Source organism: Ammospiza nelsoni, chromosome 6 (genome assembly GCF_027579445.1).
Source record: "Ammospiza nelsoni isolate bAmmNel1 chromosome 6, bAmmNel1.pri, whole genome shotgun sequence".
Taxonomy (NCBI): domain Eukaryota; kingdom Metazoa; phylum Chordata; class Aves; order Passeriformes; family Passerellidae; genus Ammospiza; species Ammospiza nelsoni.
In genome coordinates this window covers 41,615,410-41,643,162 of record NC_080638.1, presented here as the reverse complement: position 1 = coordinate 41,643,162, position 27,753 = coordinate 41,615,410, and the positions used below count along the sequence as shown (strand labels likewise).

Sequence of the window (27,753 nt, the reverse complement as noted above, 5' to 3'; positions counted from 1 at the left end):
TGACAAATAAATTGTTACTAAGCAACCCTCATTTCAGCTGTTCAGTTTAGGTATAAAAGTACTTATGTTCCTCTGCAACCACATAAAAAAGCTCAAGGTAGTGAATGGAAGCCCTCCGAGAGAATTTAATTATTTTTTAGAATATTTTTTAATAGAGAGGGAAAAGAACTACTCTAGAAGATTTCAAGAAGAAAACAAACAATCCACAAACCAGTTTCATTACACTAACTTCTTTCTTGCTTTATTTATTGGTTGCTTCCACTGTGGTAAAAATATATGTGTATTTGTTAATACTATGTGTTACCAAATTCGTGTATTGCAGTAAATTCCAGAGAGCCACACTGCATTTGATTATATTCAGCAATGCCCTTAAAAAATCCTTGAATGACCTTTTTCTATCAAACATATATCAGTGACTTGAGGTTATCAGATCTCTGGATTTTCTTGGTTTTAATCAAATCTGTAATTAATGCAAACCAGAACAGTTTGTGCTGCAATGTTTTCTTGTAACAAATAAATAAACTTCATGTATATACATATGTTTATACATTTAAATCAAGTTGCACTTTAAAGCTTGCTCAAAGAGTTTACACCACAGCTAAAAGCCTGCATTAAATAAAGTGATGTGGGAAACACTGGTGAGAACACTAAGTTAAATGTATCAATAATTCATATCATCAAGCACAGAAAAGCAGGAATTGTCTGAATGCTACAAACAATCCTATGGGAGTTGATAATAGCAAGAAGAGTGACTTTGATGGTGTGAAATGGCCTATTGTGTGCTGAATCTATACAATATCCTGGTCCTCAAATAGGATAAGCAAAGATTCAGACTTTATCCTTTGGTACAAGACAGTTGGATATTTCAAAGATATCTGCCAGATGGCAGGAGCTTCAGACCTCCCTTTTCTTACAGGATTAAATGCAGCAAAATGAATTGCATAACCCTTATCAAATGCTCTCAAAAGGGCAAGAGATACCAAATACAGTGTCCTGTTCCACTTTCTGTCTGACATAATTCTCTGAGATTAGCCATCTGACTGAATTCAAGAGATTACCCAGAGCAGATAATGCTCTTTTTCATATCTTGTGCATCTGAATAGAACACATTCTTATATGCAGATTACTTTTTGCTTTCTCTTTGTCTCAAAGAAAAGGCCTATTGTTATAAGTGCTGTACATTAGGACACTCCCCAGAACCCATAAACACACACATACACACACAGATTTATGCACAGATGTCTCAAAAGCTAAAGAAAACTTTCTCTTTTAACTATAGCTCATAGAAATGGGACTAGCAGCCATATTCTTGTAAACATGAATGCATCTTTGCAATATTCTAACCACACTTTATGCAGTCTCATATTCTGCACCAAAGAATAATTTAGTAAAGAGAATAAATCAGTCATGTTGAAAAAAACAGATGTTTATTAGAATCCACTTTTCCTAAGCTTTTTAAAATTCTGATTTCAACTGCTTTCTGACCTGCCACTCCTGACGAATAGTAAATTTCCATCCAGGAAAAACACTTTGCTCAACTCAGACATTTTTGGTTACTTCCTGTTTATTGAACTTTAACTGCTTGGTTGTGGGCACCAAGATTTGAGACATTCAGCTCATCAAGCACAGACCAGTTGCAGCTCCAACACATACCAAGAAGTTACAGCAGGAAGCCTTTCGTAGCCTTTTAAACACATACCTAAAAAAGCCAGCCCCCAGGGCAATTCTGTAACCTTTATTTATCCAAGAGACCTAATGCCTCACCTTGGAAATACCACCTGACAAACAAAGTCAGTCAACCATGGCAGAAAAAGCAGTCTTCATAACTGTTATCATGTACTGTGACAGTTGAGGAGAGTTCTTTAGACACGTGAAAGGAAATAAGCTAAATTAATCTTTGCCCATTGTTCCCATCCCTCCACTTTGTGTCATTCTTAGATTATCTGGAAGACAGTACTATTATGTACTGCAATTTAAAACATCTCTATGAGGCATGTTAACATGCTCTGCAGACAATACTGTTTGTAGCACATACTCACATATTCTTAGAAATAAATTAGGAAGAAATAATAGGAATAGGATTTATCATTAAAATTCTCCTAGAAACGCTTAAGTAAAAAACTGATAGAAACATATGTGTTAAGACTGCACTGCTAAGAATGGCAATGGGTTGGCATTTGTAAGTCTGAGATTCTCTCTCAAACACATTAATGAACAATTTGTTAGGGATGGCTGATGTGTCTCCTACCAGTTCACTTTCTTCTTCCTCTGCTGTGTCCTTCTTTCCTTCTTCTTTCTGGTCTTCAATATTTGCATCAAAATCCTCCATCTCCACCTGTTCCAAAGCACATGCACAGACTTACAAGGCTCTGTCTGGATTTGAATTATCATCTTTTTAACACAGAAAGTAGAGATGTCCAAATTCAAATAGAAAAGAAAGGATTCATCTTTGAAAGTATGATGATGCAATATATAAGAATCCTGTGTCCATTCTGGCTTTCCTAAGAAGCATGTTCTCTTCTAGCAACAGAGTGACAAAGAATATTCTTTACAAAGATTTTCTGGGGAAAAGCAAAAATTGTTCATTCCTTCCTTCACACGCATTCCTTGCATTACCACTATCTGTGACACCAAGATACTTTCCTTGCTTCTCACACAATCACATTTAAAAACTTGCAATCTCAGAAAAAGTTCTTAAACTTGCCATCTCTATATACCTGGAATGGCTGCCTCTGCATAGAACATCTCTACTCTACTGAGCCTTTATCTTTTATGGTTTTTTTTAATCACAGAAAAGAATAATAGTAACCACAGAGTTCAGCATAACAAAATAGAAGAATGATGACATAACATCTAACTCTGCTCATCTAATGCAATACTTTCTGGGCTCCACAGCTGTACTGGGGACCCATGCATATACTCTGGAATATGTAGAACTCCCCACGTCTGTACAGTCCTTTACATAATTTGCAAAACCTTGTAAATCCCAGTCTGTCGTTCTCTGAACCTACTTTATTGTGGAACCTTTTGCTGTCCTCTTAAAGATTACTATTTTCCAGTACAAAGAATTTGGAGATGCAATAATAACTTGCTAACATTGTGACAACCTGCAAAGACTGTCTGTCTACTTCAGCAGTTCATCAGTTTCTATGGCTGTGTTAAGAGATGTCTGACAGCAACAAGTGGTTCATTCAAAAAGACCACACAACTGAAACACTAATTTATCCCCACAGCTCCTGACAAAACTGCTAAAAAAGAATGCAACAATACAGTAGGCTGACACACCAAAGATGCATGTCATGGCAAACTGCAAATGAAGTGAAAAGGCAACTTTAGCCTTCTGCTACATGTGATTTATTTCTCCATTCTCTGCTTAACATCTGTATTTCTCAAAACAAAGACCGAGTTCAAATTTGTTTATTTCCTTATCTTACTTTCTCAAAATATGATCTAAATGATTCAGTAACCTGTAAAAAGTGCTGAGCTTCATCTAAGAGTGCAAAGTTTCTCTTTAATCTTCTTAATTGGTATTCAACAGCTGCTAAGAGCAAAGTGACTTCAACTCTTGCTCAAAGATGCCCAAGTCTGAGCTTCAAAAAGGTGATAAAAGGTAAAAATATACATTTATGTTTGGGGTAATGCATAATAACAAAATACACTTTCCTGACAGTGATTTTGGCTTTCTAAAGGGCCTTGCTGTGATCACATCTTTGTCAGCTTCATATTTTCAGTACAGTGACATTGACCTAATCTGCAGTTTTAACAAGCACAGAGATTCTCACCTCTTCGATAGCAGCATCCTGCAGCAGAGAACGAATGTCCAGGCGCATCATGTGGCGTGGTGCTGCCTCCCAGTGATCAGACATCTAACAAAACACACAAAAATGAAGCACCTCTAAAAATCTAACAGATTCATTGGAAAATTTCGTTCCTGATTGCTAACAGGATGTATCTGTACTTCAGTAATTTTAATCAATCCCATGAAATAACTACCAGTACTTCTTAGAGGAAAAGTGCAAGCATTATGTAGTCTATAGTTTTCAAACAGCAGCAGCCCCAAAAGCAGAATATGACTCCAGATGTATATAGTTACCCTGCTGATATCCTTTAGCTTGCGCCCATGAATATTCCTCTTGGAACACGTCTGGTTATCTGCACTCATTTCAGCTAAGTACACCTAGAAAGAAAATGACTGTTAAGTACTGTAAACCAATTTTTAGAGTTCTTTTCTACCTTGTAATACACTCTGCAGTTATACACTTAAAGAAAGGTCAATTTGTAACTGTAAACCACAGCATTTTTCCTGAATGTGGGAGACTTTTCCATTCAAAAGTTTAGAAACATCAGCATATGGCTGTCAGCAGGTTCAAATGCTATGCAGGCTCCATTACCTCAAACCCCTTTGTTTTTGCAGCACTCCAAAACTGTTCAAAGTGTCGCACTCTGTCATTGATAGCATCAAGGATAATGAAGGGAAAGAAGCCGTCGTCCAAGGTCTTTTTGAAAGTTTTAAACATGCTGGTACGATAGGTCTCCTCCATATCAGCCTCATATTCGTACTCCATCACCTTTTTACCAAGGACAAAAGCATTAAGAAAGAGGACATCTATAAAATGGCTAATATTCAACACCTGAATGGCATGACCACAAAGCACACTGGTGTGGGAAAAATACCTTTCAGATCAGTTTTTAAGAATTTGCTCATACCACCCTAATATACCACCCAATATAAGTTATATTGGCTTGTTTTGAAAAACAGCCCAGAGGCTTCTGCACTCTTCCCAACCCACAGACTGGAATTCTGATTGCCACTGTTTTTTCAGAATGTCTTGTTTCTTTGTCAAGAAAAATAACAGAATTAAGGTTACCTTCTTTTTAACTTTTTTCCCTGTATCTGGGTCTCTCTCCTCTTTCTCCACTTCAGTGATAAAGTAGTCATCCAGGCTGAGCACTCTTGGTGCAGGTCCTCCACATTCTACTTCCTTATCCTGGGAAGAAAGCAAAAAGAAAGTATATACCTTTGCTGTAAAAACTCCATTCTGCTACACTTCAAAATACTTTTGGTCAACAGCAGTTCCCTGCTCAATAGTAAAAACAAAAAGAGAGTAGTATCCCTCCTGCTTGCTAACACTGGTGGAGATTCACATAGCACATGAAGACATGGAACACAAAATAACACCAGACTTGAATTCTAGGCAAACACAAAGTAAACAGTAGAGGAAGCACATGTAAAAGACAAGCAACACTACACAGTGAGTGCCTTTTTACATACCCTGATGAGTTTTGCTACATGTGTCTTTCCACTGCCAGGTAACCCTCTCATGATGATCACAATCTGAAACAAAGATCATGTAAGCAGGTATGATACTGTACTAAATTTAACAGACTCTTTTGCAAATATTTTCTTCCGGATAATTATGTGCTGTGGGCTCACACTTTTGCATATCATCAAGCACTCACTGTCTGTTTTAGAAACCAGGCTGTGAGAAATGGTAGTAGTTCCACATAATTCAGAGTTTTTGATGTTAGTCATGACAGCAGTTTAGGCTGCTTGCTATAGATCTGGTTCAGTTTCACTAACTTCTTTCATTCGACTGAATGAAACTTACCTAAATGTTTTATAGCCTAAATTGTGTTCTTTCTTATATAATACATGCATTGCCAAATCTCTGGGTAAAGACAAGTCTTTCCCCTGATACATCAAAAACCAAAGTGAAGACCTCAGAAGAGCTCAAAACACCTTAATATTACACACACATTTGCTTTGAGAGTTCCAATCAAGTTTACCTCTCCTGTGGACTCCTAATAGCTGTGCTACAACACTTTGCAAAGGAACCAAGCTAATTTCCAGAGCCTCCTCAAATGTACACTTGTTCCCAACATATTACACCCACCAGCACTTTATCTGAATACAGACCTTGTTCAAACTGATTGTTGCTTTCAGAATGTACACTCACCCTCTCTGGCCTGCTATCCCGTCCTGGTGGCTTTAAGATATCATCTACATTTTTAGATTCTGGCTTCCTTTCTACTCGTGGAGCAGGTGGTGGCTGACGAGGCATTGATGGAGCAGAAATAGGAATCCTTTCCTCAGGGTAATTTCTACGATCACCTTCAAATTCCAGTATTTGGACAGAAGAATTTTCTTAGTTCAGTAAAATAAAAAAATTAAGATGTTCTGAGCTGATTTAAACAGACTTTCATTATTTTAAGTTAAATTCACAGATATGTCCTCATAAATAATTAAAATTTCTATTCTTAAACCTATTGCAATCAAAGACAGTTTTTAGCAGAGTATATAACGGTTTCATTCATGATCTCAACGCCACTGAGAAACAAACCTAAATATCACCACCTAAAGAGATTTTCCTGCATTATATATTTTGAAAAAACAAATACTGCAAATCAATCTTCTACCAATTAATCTTCACCGCTGCATGTTCATTATTTTTTAATAATATTCTAGCAAGACTTTTAAGATAGAGAAACTGTACCTCCAAACATGGAAGGCCCATGATCATATGCTGGACGATCTGTCTTTCGTTCATATGGTGGTCTGTCAAAACCACCTCGCCTGGAGGATGGATGGTCTTTCTTGTCACGGTAAGACTGAGTCCTTGAAGGTGTGGTAGGAAGAACCCTGCCAAAAAAGTATTTTGTGCATTTTTGTGGATTTTCACTGTGGATTCCAGAGTGAAAGGAACATGTACCTCACAGGCAAAATGGACAGCCTGATACACAATACAGCCTCAACTGTATCAATGTCCATAGTGCTCCAAAGCCACGTACCTGTCGTCTCGGGGGTGCCGCTCCTTGTCAAACCGCTCTCGTTCGTAGTCCACAGAGCCTCGGTCTCTGTGCAATTCCCGCTCCCTCTTGAAATCCCGGTGATCTGTGCTGGAATTACCCTGACGCTCAAAATAAGGCTCACGGTCTCTTTCTCTATTGTAGCGACCTGGATGCTCTGGAGGGAGAAACCCATAGAAATCCAAACTACTGTTTTGGGAAAAGAAGGCAACAGGTAAGAGTGCAAGAAAAGTATATGGTATGTGAGCTAGGATGCACTTTATCAGACACTCTTTTCCAAACTGTACAAGAGACAACCATATCACGCAGTCCTACTTAATGTTACAAACTGAGTTTTTAAAGTGGCTAGGTTATTGACTCCTCTTGAAAATACAAACTGTTATTCTTATGGACCTCTGAAGAAAATAAAGTAGTTGAAGCGTAAACAAGAATTACTCAGTCTGAACAAGCTTTTAGCATTTTACAACTTTTCTAAGAGCTAACTAACTCTTTGAAAGCCAGCCAAGCACCTCCTACCTTTTTGAAATGTTTGCCTGTCTGGTAGAGGTTCTGGACGAAGGGTTACCCTCTCCCCATATGGAATCTGTTCCACTTTACTCGTGGTTATATCTGGTTGAAAATAAACAAAAGAATCCTAAAGTTTTAAAACACACGCTTGTATTTTCTTTCCTCTTCTTGAAAAGTAATCAGTCAATGGCACTAAAAGTGACTAGAACAAACTACCATAATTTCTTCTAATGGAAAATGCAAAAAGAGCTTTACATAAATAAACAGCACCATGGTTTTTAAAGGCTGAGTTTGTGTGTGTGTATGTAAACCACTCATCTTAACAATGGGACTGCCTTTTCAGGTGAGTTCAGGTAGCATGCAGTGTCAGAAAATTCTAAACATTAAAACGCTCTGTAAGTTTTAGTAACTCACAGAGTTACTGTAAAGTCAAGAATAGTATCTGAAAGTCTCACAACAATGACATTTTTTCAAATAGCTTTTAGTAAAACATCTACTTAACGGAACAGATACAGCTTCCAGTCCTGTTATGGTACTTTAGAGAGGGGGAAAAACAGTCTTTAAATGACAACACACAATTTAAGAACTTTTTTATGACATGGTTTCACTCCTGTTAAAGGAGGGAGATAAATTCTATTAAAAAGTAGTGTTGAATTTTAGCTTTGGTAAGTTCAGTAGTAAAAAACAGAGCCTCCAGTATTTACTTATGTGTTAAACAAGTGTATAGGGTGCATGCCCTTCAGAACCAGACTCTGCCTCCTCCTCTGGGTAGAGGTACCTCACACCCATTATGCAGTATATAAATAATGCAAACACCAGCCACATTCTGTTTTAAATCACTAGTCACACCTAAGAACTCTAACCATTGGAAGTACCTTCTAGTCCAGTTATTTCCATACTCACCTACAAAGGGATTAAGGAAAAGTAACACTATCAACCTAAAAACAGTACATCATTTTGTACTTATTAGAAGCACCCATGGCTATACACCATGCATGGAATAGTAACCATAGAAAATACACTGTTCACCAACGTGAAATAGTTCTTTCTAAAAGCATCAAGAAAAACACTAAACTTAGAGTCATAACTGGTTAAAGGTTAGAGACTCCTTATAACTGCACTGATCAGCATTACATCATTAATGCACACAAGCCTACACATCAACTGCAGAACACGCATACTTTGCATGGCACACTCCTTTAAAAAAAAAAGGTCAGGAAGACTAATTAGCTCTTTGACATATATGAAATGCACTGTGATACCCACCTCGCCCGTGGCCATAATCCACCGTTTGCTGAATGATGGGTGCTTTGGGAACTGCTGGAATAACAGGAGAAAGGGACACTGGTACAGCTGGTGGCATGGAGGTGTGGACAGCAGGTACCTTCACGGGTGAGGAGACAGGGGGAGGCATCATGGACTCCTGCTTACACAGCTCGTACTCCATGTTGGCACCTTTATCTTCATTTGTGTCCCAGAGTCCGTGGAAAGAGTCCTCATCCCAGCGTTCCTGTTCCACAGTAGAAGGTGATGGTTTTAAAGACTGACCATGACTTGGGGTTGTAGTTGGAGTAGAAAGTGGAGCATGTGGCCTTGTCATGGGTGTAGTAGGCCTTGCCAGTGGGGCACTTGGTCTTGTCACAGGGGTGGGCTGTCTGAACAACACAGGAGGCTTTATAATAACAGCAGGAGAAGGTTTAATAGCTTGGGCTTCTACTGGTGCCTCTGAAGATTGCTGAGAAGAGATCTAGATGCAGAAAGCACTTTTAATGTAGATCTGCAAACTAACCTTCTCTCATCCTCAGTATGTGCAATGGCAATCGGTAGTCAAACCACACACGTTTTCTAGTACCTCCATCAAGGTGCTACAGGTAGGAGGACTATTTTTTAAAACTGGTGGCCTGATTTAATTTTGCGTATGCTCACTATGTGAAGGCTTAAACACTGCTGATTTTCTTCAAAATAACCTTACCAATTTTAGCTCCAGTAGGCCTATCTCAGTTCAAAAGTGTCTACTGTTTATTTCCAAAGACTCCTGCTGTCTGCAAAGATTCCTGCCGTCTGTGTGAAGGCTGAAAATCTGAAAGTAGGGCAGCTTGGTGAGATGCAAAAGGATTGATAAGGCCAGTTTCTTTGTGGAAACCACTGGAAAAATTCAGAGAGCAGAAATACCTGGAAAACCTTAATAAAATAAATATCAGAAGAACATAAGAAATTGAAGGTCTTGCCTAGTCGAAAACCAAACCAAACCAAATCCTTCATGAACCAAACATCCACAAGAAACCCCACACATTACAAGACTTTTCAGCATCAGAGCAGATGCCAAGTTACAGGCAGCCTTATTAGCAACATACAACAAAAATTGCAGGATGGTTGTAGATACAAAGCTGAGCTCTGTAATAACAACTCAAAGTCATGGCAGAAATGTCTGGAAGGAAGAATTCCAAGAAAGACAAAAGCTGTTTGAAAACCTCTAGACAAGTGAAGTAGTCTGAGATACAAAATATCAAAATAGAGCAAAGTAACTTCCTAAAGGCATCAACATATCTGCAGTTCTTGGTAGCTAACCAGCTCCATTATTTTACTTTACAGACACTGTAAACAAGGAAGAGGACACCTAAGCAAAAAGAAAACTTGCAGTGCCTCATTCACTGCATAACACTTCCCTGGACGGAGGGACAAAAAAAGGTTGGTCTGGCTAAATGTCAGAGCCAGAAGACCTTATGGCTAAATTTATTGGTGTGAGTAACTTTGGGGTTAAGATGTGATGAAGAACAAAGATGGTGCATCAACTCAGACGTCTCCTCCAATACACATTTAACAAAACTGTTTACTCATTCTAGGAAGGATTTATAAACCTGAGTTAGCACGACTGCAGAAGTTCAGTTGATTTCTGAATTACCAAAAAACCCCAAATATAAGCATCTGAGAACAGTTCCCAGAACTGCACAGGAAATTAAGCAGTACAGGAGTAGTTGCATCTCAACAGGATGGAGGTACACAAACATGAGTTTCCAGGCACTTCATGATATTCTAGAAGGTAATAAAAATTTCCAATTAAAACAGCAAACAGAAGGCTAATGCCCATGCTACATTGAAATATCTCAATTTCTGATGGATGTATCCTCAAGTTTTCCCGACTTCAAAGAGGAGATAGCTCCTGAAGTAGGAAAAGCAGTGCAAATTGAAAGAATTTAAGCAAGGAAAATCAGGGTCTTCTTGTGAATCTTACATCCCTGTTTTGGGAGAGCTCGCCTCTTTTTGCACATTATCCTACAGCAATCTAGACTGTTTTATGTGCAACCATCCCTGATGGGTCATACTCAGAAGACATGGTGGATTTTTAGGTGGAGAAGAAGGGATTACAAGGGTCCTCGCCCTTGATAAGTCACAGTTGTACTAATTACCAAAGAAGAATAGCCTTGCCTTTAATGGGCTCTGATTAATAAAGGTGTGATAGAAGGGATGGGTTGGCCAGTCAGGGAGAGCCTTGAGGAAGAGGATCTTGGAAAGGTAGAGGAGGCATGAGGAAGTAGGAATGATCCAGAGAGACACAAAGAACAAAACAAGGAAGAGAGTTGCTGCTGCAAAAGATCTGCTGCAAGGTCAGTCTGGGTCTGATAGAGTTAGAGCCTGCTGTTGGCGCCTGCAGTCAGAGCAGTCACTCTGTCAGAGAAGCCAACAGCAGGAGTTTGCTGTGGTCAGTCAGGATGGCTAAGCTGTAAAGAAGAATAAACCAGGACCCTTTTCAGGTTTTAAATGAGAGTCTGTGTCTTGGCTCATTTCCACCCCTAATGAGAGATCTGCTGCAACAGACTGAGCAGAAAATGCTTTGGAAAATTTAAAGAAATGAAGAAGTTGTTTTGCCTCAACAGAAGATAGCTAAGGTTGTAAGATTGCTGGGGAAGCACTCCAGAGAGAAATTTGGCCATCAGTGTGTAGAACTGGCTCAACATACATAAACAGTAACTGCTACCAATATGTTATCAGTGTAAGATGAATTTACCTGAAAGGCACCTGGCCTTGTGCTTGTGTTCTGTGATCTTGGAGACTCTTGGGTGGAAATGTCAGGTTTGAACTCCTTCAACTTCTGTAGCTGTTCTTTTTGCTCCCTGCACATGCATCATAAGAAAATGTTATCAGTCTATAGCTTAAATGAAAAATAAAAGAAATCAATGCTCATGGTGAGAACACATATTACACTAGTACCAGAGACAAAACCAAAAGAAGAAAAGGACACAGCAGGGTTTATATGGGCAATGCTGTGAATCAGAAATCCCTGTTTCACATCTACCTAACTATGGAGGCATTTAGTGCATTAGCTGCACGCTTTTTGATCACAAGTTTCCTGAGACATGTAGTTATGCTTTTGTGCTTTGCCAGAGCCACTCCATTTGAACAGTAAAGAGAAAAGCTGGATTTTGGTTTCTGTCAACACCTTCAGCAAGCAAGAAACCCCTTGGAAACACATACCTAAGTGCTCTTAGTTACTTGCTCTGGTTCACATGGTAACAGGACTAAGGCCAACAAAGCACAAGAAATTCCAATATATTAAAAACCAAACAATGAGTCTAACTTTTGCTTCTTTGGTTTATATATCAAAATGCTATTTAATACACAACCAATACATAGTCTACAGAGCAGAGACCAGGTTCAGCTGTGAGTACTATAATCACTGGATTACAAAGTTCTAGTGAATATAATTTCCTTTCCCTTCAGTTTTTGTTAGCATTTTTAATCTAGGTTTTTCAATTGCTAATAACTCTGCATTGAAGCAGTTTTTAAATGACAACTAGGAATGGGATCCTTCTGTAGCAAGACATAACAGAAACCACCCTAACCAGTAATGCATCAATTGAGTGTTCAGCAGAAGGGGAACTTGGCTCAAAGAAAAGAATCCTCAGTGTTTTGTAAATACAAAAGAGTAAACTGAGCACTACACTAAATCACAAATACAGAACAGGCTACAGCTGAGACCATGCTGTTTTAAACACAATAAAAGCAAAGCCAGATGAAGGCTTTAGTTTTGGAGATGAAAGCAGTTATGTACCACACTACTGGTATAACTCTTCACTCAAAAAATCCCCATAAAAATTAATAAGTAATCTCCATAAAGTTGTTCCTACTGTTCAGACTTAAATCATCTGTCTATAAGAACCAAATGAGAAGTACCAGTGTAACTAATTTGAAGATCACCCTCATATTCTATTAAGAATCAGTATCATGTTTATATTTCCGCTTTTTACTGGCTTTGAAAGATGTATATGTAACTACTTTTTACATAAAATATTTTAGTGACTATGTTTAAATTATTTAAGCCCTAATAAATTTCTCTCGTAGTGATTCCCAGACTATGTTCCTTAGCCTAAGTGACTGGCTTGCAGCAAGTCACAATAAACAGCAAAACACATGCTGGGCAACTGAGGCAATGGGAAAGACAGGAAGCTGAAAATAATGTAACTCCAAACTTTCAGCAAATACTGCTTTACAACATGGATTTCACAGTTAATAACACCATTGAAGTAATCTGATTGCAGTAAATTATTAAATTATTCAGAATAAAAGTTCTTCCTTTAAAAAACAAATTTTTCTTGCATTTTGGCATGCATCCAAGGCCTTCTGTATGGGACAGGTGTTCAGCAATCTTACAAATATGAAAACAAAACAGTCTGAAGAGAACTGCAAAACATCTCTCTCATGAAATGGCTTGGGTTGGAAGGGACTTCAAAAATGATCTAGTTCCAGCCTTCCTTTCACTAGATCAGGTTGTTGAAAGCCTCATACAGCCCCATCTCTCCTATTACTAATTTCATAATAAACACTTATTAAAGCCTTAGGAATGCTAGTAGCTGCTTTCTAAAAATGCAGTCCTGATAAACTCTGGCATTCATATCTTCCTAACTGTTAGATCACTTCTTTTATGCTGATTCCCAGAACTTAAGATCAACCAAATTTGACAAAACTTTTCACCAACAATATCTGGTTTCAAATGAGGAGGTTCTGTAAAAAAACCAAACAAACAAGCAAAACCTATGTTTTAACTTAAAAGTGAGCAATATAAAAAAATAGGTCTTAAGAACCACATTAATGTATGTCTTGAGGGGTAAGTACTAAAAAGCAATTATCACTAAGCTCATCTGATACCACCAATAATACTGAAAAGCAATTATCCACAAGTTTGTTTGAAGATAACAAAAAGATTGGTCAGATAATGGGACACATCTCTCCCTGGAAAGGGACAATCACTTATTTAAGAAAAAAAGTCCATCTACAAAAACTGTGGTAAAGGTACTCCAAATAACTTCTTCCACATGAGCTCCTGCTATCATGCTGCAGGTCAAAGAAATGAAGCCATTACTTTTACTACTTTACTTATTGATTGATCCATTGATTCAAATGGATCCCACAGAACAGGATTCCTATTCAAAATCATAGAACCAAACAACTCACCGAAGCATTTTGAGCTCCTGGGCAGCCTTCAGAATTATCTCATGCTGTCTTTGGCTTAGGACCATCACTCCTCCCAAGGACTGGTCAGAGTCCAGGTTTGAATCTGCTCCCAGCATATCAGAGGAATGTGAAGGGGGAGGAAGGGATGTATCTGAGTGGTCATCCAGAGACCTCAGTCTCTCTCCATCATCTGGATACCACCTATCTGACAAGCGTTCTCTCTCCCAGTCAGTCCTTTCAGGAAGGTAGTCCTGCTTCTCCCGCCACGTGTCGTATCTCTCTGGATATTCTCGAATCCTAAGCTCGCCCCTGTCTCGGAGATCTCGGTCATAATGATCTCTGTTCCTATCGTCCCTCCACCTATCTTCACGATACCTGTCCAGAGGTGGAAGGGGTGGTAATGGTGGTAGAGGGGGGATATCCAGGTCACGATTCCCCATTTCTCTGTCATCCATATGTCTCATGTCCCAGTCTCTATCCCATTCTTTGTCTAAATCTTGATCATAAATATCTGAGGATCTTCCAATTCTATCTAGATCTCTCTCCAGTTCCCTTTCTCTTGGCCTTTTCCAGTCATCCCACCACGAATCTCGTCTGTCGTGATCAGATGATAAAGGAGGTAGTGGTGGTAGGGGAGACAATGGAGGCAGTGAATGGTGGGATTGCAACCTGTCATCTCTGTCATACACATGTACAGAATCATCCTGATAATCAGAGTTGTGATCTCTCCAGTATTGTTCTCTTTCCCACTCATCCAACTGCTCATGCTCCAAAGATGGGTCACCTTGACTATCTAAAGGAAATTCCTCCTGCATTGTATCATCTTCATGACCCCAAGAACCCCTGAATGTTTCATCTCGATGATATGGAGGCAATTTGTCAGGGTCATCTCCTAGGTGAATGGGTTTACCCATACTGCCTGTTTCAGATCTTCCTGCTTCCCTCTCATGGCTATCTCCCCTTCTGATGGGACACCTCTCCCGGCTACCTGCCCGCCTGCCCAGGTCCCTCTCCCGGCTCCCTGCCCGCCTGATGGGGACCCTCTCCCGGCTCCCTGCCCGCCTGACGGGGACCCTCTCACGGCTACCTGCCCGCCGCATGGGCTCCCTCTCGCGGCTACCTGCCCGCCGCACGGGCTCTCTTTCCCGGCTAGAGGCGCGTCTCACCGGGCCTCTCTCCCTGCTTCCTGCCCGGCCCCTGTCCCAGCTGCCTGTCCGTCCAGGTGGCTCTCTGTCTCGGTTAGAGAATACCCTCTCATGGCTATCTGACCGTCCACCCGGCCCCCTCTCCCGGCTGCCTGACTGTCCATCTGGCATCCTCTCCCTGCTGCCTGACCGTCTATCTGGCATCCTCTCCCTGTTGTCTGCACTCCTGAATGCTCCCCTGCCACGGATGGATGGCTGCCTAGCCTGTCCTCTGCCTCTGTATACATATCCTCTACCACGGCCATCATCCATCCTGCCCATTCCCCGGCCATGGCCATCATCCATCCTGCCCATTCCCCAACCACCGTCCACCCTTCCCATTCCCCGGCCACCATCCATCCTTCCCATTCCCCGGCCACGGCTCATTCCCCAGCCACGGCCATCCCCTTGCCCTCTGCCACGGCCCCTTCCTCTGCTTCCTGGTCCCTTTCCTCTATCTTCATGCATGAATGGCCCTTTTCCTCTGCCTTCTGGTCCAGGCAGGCCCTGGGTGCTATCTGGAGCAGTCAACTGGATATCTGGTGTATCCAAATCCTCATTTCCTTCTGCAGAGGGTACTGTATTCTGGTTCTGAATAGGTGGGGTGGGTGCCTTGGACTCTTCTACTTGCTGGTTGGGATCATGTGAACTCCATGTCCACTTTTTAGGAGGGTCTGAAGTAGGTTCTTTGACTTCAGGTTTGGGTGCTTCCTGTTGAGTGTCTGTCAGGTCCTCATTTGGCTCAATGGGACCTGCACTCTGTGCGTCAGGAGTAGACTCAGTTCTGCTCACAGACTGCTGATCGCCAGCTGTGTCTGTAAAAGGCTCTTTGCTTTCTGACTGTGAGTCTATCTGCGTCTGCTGCTGCTGCTGCTGTCCCAAGTGAGGCCTGGGCCCCATCCACCGTGGACCACTAGGTCGGGAACCGTGTCCATGTGATGCATTTGCTGTATAAAATTGTCCTGCTGGTCCTCGTGGGATAGAGCCCCATCTGCTTGAAGACTGTCCATCTGTATTCTGTCGGTCAAAACGTGACCTGTATCCTTCTGAGCGCTGGGAGTCAAAACGAGGTCCTCTCTGCCTTGAGCCTTCAAACTTGTCATATCCTCTTCCTCGAGGCCCGTCAAATCTACAGATGATGCAACAGAAATTTTATTCAAATGAAGATGTCATATTAAAGTCCTATAGAATAATTTCACACAAAATAGAGAACTCATGTCTAAAGTCAAATTGCTTAGATGTCTGGGATTCACAGTTGTACATCACCAGATGAATCAGGAAGGCCAAAGCAAGGCCATCAGCCAGAAAAGAAAGGTCATAGAAAGTGTACCCCTTGGACAAACACAACTGGCAAACTGGTAAAAATGCATGAGGAAAAGACTCAGATACTCAACAACTTTTTTGCCTTAGTCTTCACTGACAACTCTACGCCTCCTGAGTGGATGGACTGCAAAACAGGGACTAGGGGTGCAAAGTCACTCCCACAAGAAGAGATCAGGTGATGACCTGAAGAACCTGAATATATGTAAGTCTGTGTGACCTGATGAGATACATCCCAGAATACTCAGGGAATTTGCTACCATACTTGCCAAGCCATGATATCTAGAAATGGTCACAGTCAGTGAAGCACCTGGTGACTGTGAGAAGGAAAACACTGCACCTATTCTAAAAGAGGGTAGAAAGAAGGACCCTGGAAACTAACCTGTGAGTCTCACCTCTGTGCCTGGGAAGACCATCCCAGAAGCTAGGCCAAGGCACATGGAGGACAGGAAGGTCATTGGAGACAACCAGCACAGATTCATCAAGGGCAAGTTCTGCCTGATCAACCCAGTGGCCTTCTATGATGGAGTGAATAATGGATAAGGAAGGGGTATTGATGTCATCTGTCTGGACTTTTTTAAGGCCTTTTCCATGCACCCCCAAAACATCCTTCTTTCTAAATTGGAGAGAGGTGGATTTGATGGATGGGACTATTTGGTGGATGAGGAACTGGCAGGATGGTGACATCTAGAGGATAGGGGACAATGGCTCAATGTCCAGATGGAGATCAGTGACAGTGACAAGTGGTGTCCCTCAGATGACTGGGCACTGTTTTTTCAGCAAGTTTGCAGGGGACACCAAGCTGAGTGGTGTGGGTGACATGCCTGATGGACAGGATGCCATCCAGAGGTGCCTAGAAAAGGTTGAGAAATAGGCCCATGGGAACCTCATGTGGCCAAGTACAAGGTCCTGCAGCTGGGTCAGGGCAGCCCCTGGTCTCAGTATAGGCTGGGTGATGATGGGATCAAGAGCAGCCCTGCCAAGAAGGACTTGGGATTACTGTGGATGAAAAGCTGGACATAAACCAGAAATGTCTGCTCACAGCCCAGAAAGACAACCTGGGCCTATCATTGCATATCACTGAGCTCTAAACCAACACACATAAAAGACATGCACTAGCAAGTCATGAAAACACTCTGTTCAGAACTGTACATCCAACAAATCCACAGGAACCGAAACACTTTTTAAAAACTACCAGGAGGTAAAATTGATTCATTTATATAAAGCTCATGTACATTGCTAGCAATTCACAAATTATTATTCATGATTGATCACTTTGGAAGCAAAGAGAAGGGGAATAACCATGAAGATATTACTGTAAAGTCTAGCAGAGTGCACAAGGATAGAAACAATTGAGCAGAACATCACTGCCCTTTGATTCAGCAGACATCACACCAACCCATCTTGAACTAATCAGCAGATAGAACAGATGTTGTTTTTGCACCCTGGTATCATGTATTAAAGAAAAACAAGATCTTGGATTAAATTATATAGCAGGTATAAAATCAGCAAAGACATATAAAATATTTACAAAAGCTTTCCTATTTTCAAAGAAGGAGCATTGTGTCTTTGTGACTAAAAAGGGGCAGCATCCTCAAGCACTTTACCAAAAAAAAAAAAGCAAACTACTACTCTAGATTATGTTCAGGTGAAAGCCATCTATGTATCCTTGCTTTAAAAATATTAATACAGAGAGTATGGTGTACATACATTAAAAACAAAACCTCCACTGAAATACACACTTCCCACAACCTCAAAAAGATTTGAGAAAAAGATATATATTTCATTTCTTAATAAATCTCTGAAAATCTTGTAGCCTGGAATATGTATAGATCAACAAAAACTTTCTTACCTAGGGCCTCTAGGGCCTTCAAAACGTGCTGATCTGGGAGGATCTGGAAGCAATCCACCTGACCTCACCGGTTTATCTTGCACAACAGGCGTGTGTGTCGAAGACACTGCAGAAGTGCCTTTCAGTTCCCCACACTGCTGTTCAGATGAAATATTTACAGTTTGTTTACTAAGATGACCTTGAGATTTTCCATGGTCAGATGAGCCAAAGGATGAACCTACTTGAGAATGGTAAGGTGAATAGCTAGTTGAACTAGCTATTTTTGATGCATAGGTACCAGGGGTGGGAAGGAGAGCTGGCCTTGGTGCGTCAGTAGCTTGACTGCTTTGAGAACCAGATCCTGAAGGGACAGATGAATTGGATAACTGAGAAACAGAAGAGAGAGGTGGGGGAGCCAGTGGAGGTGTAGTTGAAGGTAAAGTTGGAGGCATAACAGGAATGCCACCTTGACCAGTTTGGGAATATGGAATAAATGGAGGTGGCAGTGACACATTTGCAGGATACTGATTCTTCAGATTTTGGAGTGAGGTCACTTTTTCCTGCAGATGTGACTGAGTAACCTTCATCTGTTCATCCCATGCTTTCCACTGCTTCTCATACTCTTGAAGCTGGTCTTTGTGAGGGTAGGTTTGAAGCTGATGCTGCCACTGCTGGTTCATTGATCGCTCCCAATCTTTATGAAGCTGCTGGAACTGTTTTTGCTGTGCCTCATAATGTCGCAGCTGCATGTCCACTGACATTGTCTGCAATGAGATGACAAGAATAGGTTCAAAATACCTTAGATAGTCAGTTACTCTCAGAGCCATGTATTTCAGTATCACTTGTACTATCACAATTTCTGATGACTTGGGTGCAAGGCTGAGGAAGAACTACACTGTAACAAAAACAAACACTAACAGTGACATCTAACGGCATTGTGAAAATTTATATATTTTATGACCATATACTATATCTATGTATAGAAGACTCCAACAGGACAGCTGAAGAAACCTATAATCTGTATAAACTGTTTTATTACTGCATCCTAACAATGGCTAAAGCTCAAATCAATCTTCACATATATACATTACGTGACTATTTCTCAAGGCTTCAGTTTTTGCTATTAACCTGCTCAGAATTCCCTCAGCTGTCTGCCATTATTTTTCTCTAAGCCTTTGCCAGATCTTATTTGCACAAATGAAGCTTCTTTCAAATTCTGTCCTTCATTATGTGAAGATATCAGGCTTCATTTTGCCTGAGATTTTTAAGGTTTACCCAAAGAGATTTAAAAGAAAAAACAAACCAACTTTGTAGGTTGGGCAGACAGCCCAACCTACAAAGAAATGTTTAATGTATGAACTCTACCAACTCAATAAGAGTTGACTCAACCCTCTAATACAATACTTAACTTCTACTTAAAAGCTTAAAGGTTACAATATTGGTTTCAACTGATTACTTGAGTTAAAAATAATGCGAGATACTGATTCTTAAAACTACATTTCCTGTCTATTTTTGTCATGTACATTTATAATTGTACATATTTATTTCTGTAAAAAAGAGCAGCTTCCAAATTGCTCTGTGCAATCATCTGTTTACATGACTTTGCTGAATTGTTTCTCCAGTAACAAAACACTCAAAGCTGAGTAAATTCAATATTGTGTTCAGCTTTGCTCCTCTATCACCTAGGTACATCCAAAAAAATCTCACAAGAAGTGTAAAATATTGTATTTCTCATCTGACTGAAGCTTCATCACCATCTGCCAATGTTTTTTTCATTCGGAAGTTGAGTGACAGTAGGGAAAATGGATATAAACTTCTACCCAAGCAGAAAAAGTAGCCAGACAAATGAGCCAACCATTACAAATTATTCAACTATGCATTTTTCAGCAGACTGTGAGTGCTGGGTCACCTAGGATGTATATCAAACCACCTCCTTAGTGTCTCACCTCTAAGTGTGGAGGCTGTTGCATGATCTGTTGATACTGCTGTACTATCTGCTGCAGCTGAGCATGCTTCTGCATTATTCTCTGATATTGGAACCCAACCCGCTGATGGGGGTGCTGCTGCCATTGAGCTGCTGCTGCTTGCAATTGCTGCAATCTCAAATCCTCCTCAGGGTCATCAGGAGGTTCAATATTGAGCTACAGAAAAAGGTAAATACTATAAACAAAGGAAAGTTGCATCTGTCAGAAAAAAATACACTTGGTCACTACACATCTTACAGGAACTTTCTCACTGTTCCTACTTTATCACTTTATTTCAGCCACCCACAGCTCTTGGAAGGCTGATTTTTACCCCACCTTTTCTAGATGTGAACACATATTTTCTTAATGTGAACAGTCTAATCTGAAGGTTAGGCTGATGGCAATTAAGTTATTCATGCATAAAGAAACTACCTACAGGAAAGAGCTTAATGAAAATCTGTTATCTGCTACTCACAGTAAATGTAATGAGAAACAGGTTTCTCACAATGAGGTAAAGTAACTCCAAGTGCATTATTTCTGCCACTTTGTAGGAACCTGCATGCTGTAAGTTAAAGTGGAGCACATACTGTTCAAACATCAATCATGACCTCCATCTATTATGCAGTAACTGTTACTGAGCATGCTGACTAAAAAAAAACTCTGTGCAAAATTCTTGGCTTTCAGACCAATTCTAACACACAGAGAGAAGGGGAGCCAGAATTCACCAAGTGCCAGTGAGAGATTAAGAAATAGTGTCTTAAACACAGCATTCCTCAAGAACTGAGTACCTACATGGTTTTGCACTTCAATATCATGAGGTGTTCTCACAGACAACGCTGTGGATGGTGCGGGGGACTCAGCTCAGACTGGTTTGGTGCACGTGTGGGTGAATATGTAATTTTATACACAAAAAGTGTATTTTCTAATTGGTGCAGCTTTAGCAAATGTTTTTTTTTAAGACTGCTTCACAACATTTAGTTGTTACAAAGTATACAAGAGAATTTGATGGCATTAATTTTCCTGGGGTTTTGGCTCATCTAGGACACAAATGGAGTGGCATCGCTTTACAAAGCCTACCTGAGGTTCAGTGGATGTAAGAGAAGACTCCTCTTCTTTGGATGCTGGAGGCAGGGATTCATTAAGAGCAGGAGGTTCAGACTGCTGATTTGAAGCACTCATTTTCTCTTCTTCAGACTTTGCTCTCTGCTCATCCTTCACTACGGGGCTTTTCATCTGCTGCTGTCCCTGAGCATGGGCCTTTGCCCTTTGCTGCAGGCTAAGCAGGTGCTGCTGGTACCAGTATTGCTGCTGTTCCTGTAATAGATACACATTTTCTAAGTTTCACAAGAAAAACAATAGAAAATCATTAATGTTAGCCATTAGAATCATACTGTAGAAAAGTTTTTAAAACTGTTGTGAGGAAAAACTCACTTCTTCAGGAACAGTATTGCAATGGATGTCAGAAAATTAAATCAAAATTCATAAACCATTGTGTGATGCATAGAACCCACAATAGAATTTATTTTTTTACCCCAACAAGCTTACTATTCTCTAACTATAGCAAACAATACTAACAAAAATCTGGAGCACAGGCAATAATAAGCAAAATTACTACAGACATGCTATAAGTACCATGTCTATTGGTTTTAGAGCTTTTTATAACTAAGAACTACAGTAAAGAGAAAAAGAAGGAAATGTACAGAAGAGATTAAGAGGATGAACAGGGAACACAGCTATCAAGTAGACTGAAAATAGCAGCTGACAAATTGTGGTGAAGATGTCTGAACAAAGCTATGGAAAGAAAAAGAAGAATCAGAACCAGTATATAGTGAAGATTATGTATAATCTGAACTCATTAATTCTGACTCATTCAACAGCTGAAGAGGGAAGTCAATATGGTTCCATCCCAAAAAAAAATTATCCATTTAATAAATAATAAGCTTTCAGTCTTAAATATTTCAGGGTAGAATTAAGAGTACTCAAGCCAGATGACAGAAGCTTCAAAAAGTAAGCTACCACTAACATAAAGAACAAAAGACTAGAGATAAGTATCTCAACACTTAAGCAGTAGTGTCTTCAAGAGGCATGAATAAGAACCAACAGTTCTGTATCTCTTCCAATATGAGAAATATCAGTCATCAAATTAATAGAAAGACATCTGTGGGAGGCTACTCTTCACCTGACATGGTCTTGTGCCACCAGAGTCCCTACTAGAGATCTCTCTGAGGGCTAAAATTTTGTGGATTCAAGTCATAGCTCAGAAAAATCTACATATTTTGAAAATAAATACACCATTTACAGCTAAGGCAGCTCCTGTATCCTAGGAAAGTATTACTATACCCTTGATTTTTAAGTTGTTCTCTTAACATCTGCTTTTAGTCACCATCAAAGACAGAATGATAAAGTACTCTAAGTTTTGGTCTAACCTAGTGCAACCATTCTTGTGCTCTCAATTTCATTACCTCTGAGAATCTGTGACTGATCTCCATCCTTTATACCTTCTGTTCTTCCTTTCCACCCAAGCATGCACAGTTAAGAAAAAAAAACCTATATCAAGCCCAGTCAGAAAAGAATCCAAAAGATGCAGGGATTTCAAAATAAAAGCGTGACAACATCAAAGCAGCAAGTGCTGTCTGTTGAGATTTCTCAAAAGTGAATCACTGCCCATCTTAAACAGGTTTAGAAGAAGAGTAACTTTCTGCTAGAAACCTACCTCATGCTCAGATCAGAAATGATGTTTTCTCTTGGTAGGAAACACAAATATGGAGCTGCATTTTTAAAAAAAATACTTCTGTAACTTGGAAATGAGGTCAATGAAATGAGAGACTATGCTTCACAGACTTTAAATTGATCATGCAATTATTCCTGCCATGAATCTTTTTAACAAGAATATGTCTCAGAAGAGTTCCATAGTTTTGGGTGGAAGATATGCATTCACACTGCAGCACAGACTGTCAGAAACATTCAACAACCTGCTGAAATAAGTGCAGCTCAAGGGAGGAACATACTTTGCCAGCTATACAAAGCCTGATTCAATTATCTATCTCAAAAGGCACTCACTATAAGGTGATTTGTCATCATGGTGCTAGATGCTATGATGGGTGAGCACATATTCTACTGCCACAAAATTGTTGTCTCCACACATCCATCTTGTTTCCTCCTCGTTCCACCAACTGGACATAGGGCTAGAACTCATAACATGACATGGGCTTTCCAGAGCTATGGTAATATAACTATCTATTATTTTCAGCAGATGAGTCTGGGACAGCTATTACTGTGCTATCTGGAAAGTATAAGAAAAACAGAAAGGTAGATCTTTACAGCTTAGTTGTAGCAGCTAGTGTAGAAAATTTTTCATTGATGAAGAATTCAGTTATTGAGTGCTCACCTCCTCACAATGACTTGTCATTCAACTGGACTTGTCATCTTTCAACTCCAATTATAATCCTTTAGCCCAAGGAAAACACGAGCATCAACAGAGGCCTTTTCCCATCTCTGGCTGACCAAGAGACAATGCCTGTTGCATTTTACAGGAACATGAAACCAGCAATATCAGCTCCTGGCCACAGGACATAGCACCAAATACGTTAATGTGAAGTCCACACCAAAGGACTACTCCAAAGCTAATACAGGTGACCCTAGGCCATAACATAATACCTGTTTTGGGGGACACTATGTCCTTTCCAGGTGAAAACTGCAAAAGAATGGTTCAGCACCCTCTACAAAACAAAGGGGCTGTTTAAAGAGAGCAGCAGTCCGTTAAATGGTGAGGTGGTAAAGCTGAGGTAGCTTTAACAGATGTAGATAAATGCATATTTATGGGTACAGATGTACCCATGCATCCTTGGAGTAGGAAGAGCATTGCCAGCAGGTTGAGGAAGGTGATCCTGCCCCTCTGCTCAGTCCTAGTGAGGCCACAGCTGGAGAGTTGTGTCCAGTTCTGGGCTCCTCAACACAAGAAGACTTGGAGCTCCTGGAAGAAGTCCAGTGGAGGGCAATGAAGATGCCAAGAGAGTGGAGCATCTCTCTCTAATAAGAACAGGCTGAGGGAGCTGGGACTGTTGAGCCATGAGAAGACAACTGAGAGGGGACCTTGTCAATGTGCAGAAGTATCTGAAGGGAGGGTGGCTAGAGGAAGGATCCAGACTCTTCTTGGTGGTACCAAGGAACAAGGAAAGAGGCAATGGGCAGAAACTGATGCAGAGGAAGTTCCACCTGAATATGAGAAAGAACTTTTTTACATGCAGGTGACTGAGCACTGTAACAGATTGCCCTGAGACACTGTGGAGTCTCTCACTGAAGATATTCAAGAACTGTTTGGAATACACAACTCTGTGCCATGTGCTCTGGGATGAACCTCCTTGAGCAGGGAGGTTGAACCAGATGACCCCCTGTGCTCCCTTCCAACCTTACCCAGTCTGTGATGTGATAAACAAATAGCAGAACACATTACCCAAGTCTCAGATGGAACATTAAGGAAATACCACAGTTATTTTAACCAGATTTGATAAGAATCCAGCAATTTAATCCAACTATATACCCATGGAAGAAACTACACTAAGCTCACGATACTGTCAAGGCAAAGAACAGTATCTTAGACTGGAAAGGTAAATAATAAAACACCAACTCATGGCAAATTGTGTAACATCTTCTGAGTTAAGAGAAAAATACTGATATATTTGTTTGCAGCCACTGTTACTGTGGGATGAGGAACAGAAATAATTGCTCTCAATTGCCAGTTTAAACAACAGCTTAATAGGATACTACAAATGACAAATTACAGTTTCTTCATGTGGCTTTTCAGAATACTAAAAGGCATGAAAGCCTTAGCTTTTCCTATTCCTTATAGTGTAAAAACTTGTTACTCCAAATCCTGTCCCATTTTACAGCCTAAGATAGCCAAAAATGTATCAGTCTGTTATAACAAAGTTATGACCAGGAAAATATCATATTCCTTTTGAATTAACACTGAACTTGAATGAGAGCAAGCAAACTACTCAAGATAGAAGCTGTTTGTATAAACACTCATAAATCAGACAACATAAACTTCAGCAGTATTCTGCTGCTTCCATGTGTGCATACAATAAAGCATTATTTGCAACTCTTCTGGAGATATTTCATCAATATTTTATGATTGAGCTCAATAATTTAAGAAGCCAACAAGCTGACTCAATGCCATATAAGCACCACTTTCTACACATGACTTTTTGAGGTTTTGGTTTTGTCATTAAAAAATTAAATCTTGTTGTTATCACTGTAAAAGATCAATTAGTACTGTCCAAAACCTTCACAAAAGTAAGTGAAATGAACTGAAAGCACTACTTTGCCAGGCAGTAATTAGTTATATGGTACAAATGTAAAAACGGCATATCCCAGCAATCAGCAAATTCAAAGTGCCAGTGACTTCAATATGACACAATAGGACTTTTGCAAACCTAGCTTTAAATAGATTTAAATAAAGGAATTTCAAAGAATGCAGCTCAATTTTGTTCTTGCAGGTGGATGCCAATAAGATCCCATGCAAAAGCCTCAGTGAATCTGCCTGACCATGTACACAGCTGAGGGCCTCACAACACTCGTGCCTTGCTGTGCATGCTGAACTTCAAGCTTGGATTGTCCCTGACAGCGCAGATGAACGGGTCCCATCAAGTTCACTGGAACTGGTCTCATTTAGGAAGTGAAGCACACAAACATTTTGCAGCATTTTGGCCCTAGTGTACACATCAAAATCACACAGCTATAACATTTTTCACTTAAAGGCATTTCAGAGCATTTCCCTCCAATGCCCTATGCAATTTTGTACTGGAAGATCAAGCACGTGTAGCACAAAATGCGGATTAAGTGTAAGTAGAGGGCAAGTAGGTACTGCAACAGAAACATTTTTGCAGCTTTAGCTGTGTGTGATAAGACTAAAACAGTCACCATTCTACACTGATCAGGCAGACAACTGCAACTCAACACCTTAAAAAAACTATAATAAAGAAATCACTGAAGACAAGTGACATCCCGCAATGTGCAACAGGGAAACCGACTGCTGCATCTCACAAGTGGCCAGACAAAGCCAACAGGGGTTAGGGGCGGGTCACACACATGCTGTACTCTGGAATACATTCTCCAGAGACCAAAGCACGCTCAAGAAAATTAAAGCCAACCAGGATTTACATTTTTCCCTAAACAATTTTTCTCGGGAAATGACAATTTGTTACATCCCTACCAACCTATCAACACCACTGGACAAATCAGCCTTTATGAAGGTTCCCCTGAGCTGTGCCATTGCCACACTTCCACGGATTGCGTCCAACTCCTTTCAATAGTATGCAAATACGGTGTGTTTATTAACTGCCCTTACTCGGGGACCTTTGTAACACTCAGTACCCAGCGGCTCCTCGCCACCGCTGCCCTGGCGAGTCCCCGCTGCCCGCCGGCCGGCCTTACCTGGGGAGTCATGGTGGAGGGGTCCGGCTGCTCCGCGCCCCCGCCCTCCTTGGCGGCACCTGGCGCTGCCTCCGGCGGGGCAGCGGCGGGCGGGGGCAGGGACGTCTGGGGCGGGGGGAAATGAGCCTGCGATGGCTTCACCGGGGGAGGGACGGAGGGGGCCAGGGCGGGCTGGGAAGGAGAGGCCTGGGAGGAGAGCAGGTAGGGCTGGGCATGTGCCATGTAGCCCTGGGCAGGAGGCGGCAGGTAGGGCTGGGAGGCGGTGGCCGTCGGGGGCTCCAGGTAGGAGGGCGGGGGCTCGGAGAAGGAGGGGGGCGGCTGGGAGGGCTGCGCCCGGGGCAGGTAGGGCTGGAGCGGCGGGGACTGCGCGGGGGGCGGCTGGGCGGGGGGCAGGTAAGGCTCGCTCTGGGGCGGCGGCAGGTAGGGCTGGGCGGGGGGCAGGTACGGCTGGGCGCCGGGCTGCGGGGACTGCGGCGGCGAGGACAGCTCCATGTCCATGGGCACCGGCTCGGCGGGCACCGGCTCGCCCCAGTCACCGTGCCCGCCCGGCGGCTCCTGCCCGTCGCGGTCCCGGGCCGCGGGGGGCGGCTTGCGCGGCGGCGGCTCACGGTGGCCGTACTGCTTCTGGTAGCTGCGGACCGGCGGCGGCACCGGCGGCACCGGCGGCTGCTGCTGCCAGTCGGTGAAGGAGCCGGGCAGCGGCGGCGGCGGCAGCCCCGGCGGGGGCGGGCCCGGCGGCGGCGGGGGACCCAAGAGTACGGACTGCAGCTGCTTCTGGTGCATCTGCTGGAGCTGCTGCAGCTGGGCCAGGTGCTGCTCCTGCAGGCTCAGGAACCCCGAGGAACCGGCGGGCGGCGGCGCGGCAGCGGGGGGCGCGGGCCCCGGCGGCGGGTAGCTGGGGAGCGGCATCGGCGGAACGGCGGGAGGCGGCACGCTGGGGGGAGGGATGGGCAGCGGCGGGGGTGGGATGGAGGTGGGGGGCGGCGGGTAGTGCCCGGCCGCCCCGTACAAGCCCCAGGCCGGGTACATGGCGGAGCGCGGAGCGGACACAGGCCGCGGCGGCGGGCGGCGCACGGCGCCTGCGCGGGGAGGCCCCACCCCCGCCGGGCAGTCGAGCGTGAGCGCCGCGCCAGAGCGCCCCGCGGAGCGGGTGGCAGCGCCGCCTGGCGGACAGCTGCCCGCAGCGCGGGTGAGGCGAGCTCGGAGAGACAGACAGACAGACTGACAGATCGCGCCCGCCCCGCTCCCCGGGGCA

At 42.1% G+C, this 27,753-nt stretch overlaps 1 protein-coding gene across 3 annotated transcripts in view; it reads right to left on the bottom strand.

Moving 5' to 3' along the window:
• Positions 1 to 27,527, bottom strand: part of YLPM1 (YLP motif containing 1) — a 35,786-nt gene extending 8,259 nt beyond the window's left edge. For 2 of the 3 annotated variants that reach the window (XR_009418640.1, XM_059474693.1), the window contains exons 1-17: positions 26,499 to 27,527; positions 21,141 to 21,377; positions 20,046 to 20,240; positions 18,121 to 18,863; positions 13,765 to 16,077; positions 11,321 to 11,426; positions 8,581 to 8,824; positions 7,324 to 7,416; positions 6,790 to 6,964; positions 6,495 to 6,640; positions 5,958 to 6,145; positions 5,273 to 5,335; positions 4,869 to 4,988; positions 4,392 to 4,568; positions 4,094 to 4,177; positions 3,783 to 3,866; positions 2,249 to 2,335 (exon numbers count right to left, since the gene is read on the bottom strand). Coding sequence is in view for 2 of the 3 variants with exons in the window: in XM_059474693.1 (XP_059330676.1) it covers positions 2,249 to 2,335; positions 3,783 to 3,866; positions 4,094 to 4,177; positions 4,392 to 4,568; positions 4,869 to 4,988; positions 5,273 to 5,335; positions 5,958 to 6,145; positions 6,495 to 6,640; positions 6,790 to 6,964; positions 7,324 to 7,416; positions 8,581 to 8,824; positions 11,321 to 11,426; positions 13,765 to 16,077; positions 18,121 to 18,863; positions 20,046 to 20,240; positions 21,141 to 21,377; positions 26,499 to 27,527 (6,084 nt within the window). In the remaining variant the exon portion in view is untranslated. The remainder of the gene's footprint in view (positions 1 to 2,248; positions 2,336 to 3,782; positions 3,867 to 4,093; positions 4,178 to 4,391; positions 4,569 to 4,868; positions 4,989 to 5,272; positions 5,336 to 5,957; positions 6,146 to 6,494; positions 6,641 to 6,789; positions 6,965 to 7,323; positions 7,417 to 8,580; positions 8,825 to 11,320; positions 11,427 to 13,764; positions 16,078 to 18,120; positions 18,864 to 20,045; positions 20,241 to 21,140; positions 21,378 to 26,498) is intronic. The other variant, XM_059474694.1, reaches the window with a different exon arrangement.
• Between the last annotated feature and the right edge of the window lie 226 nt (positions 27,528 to 27,753).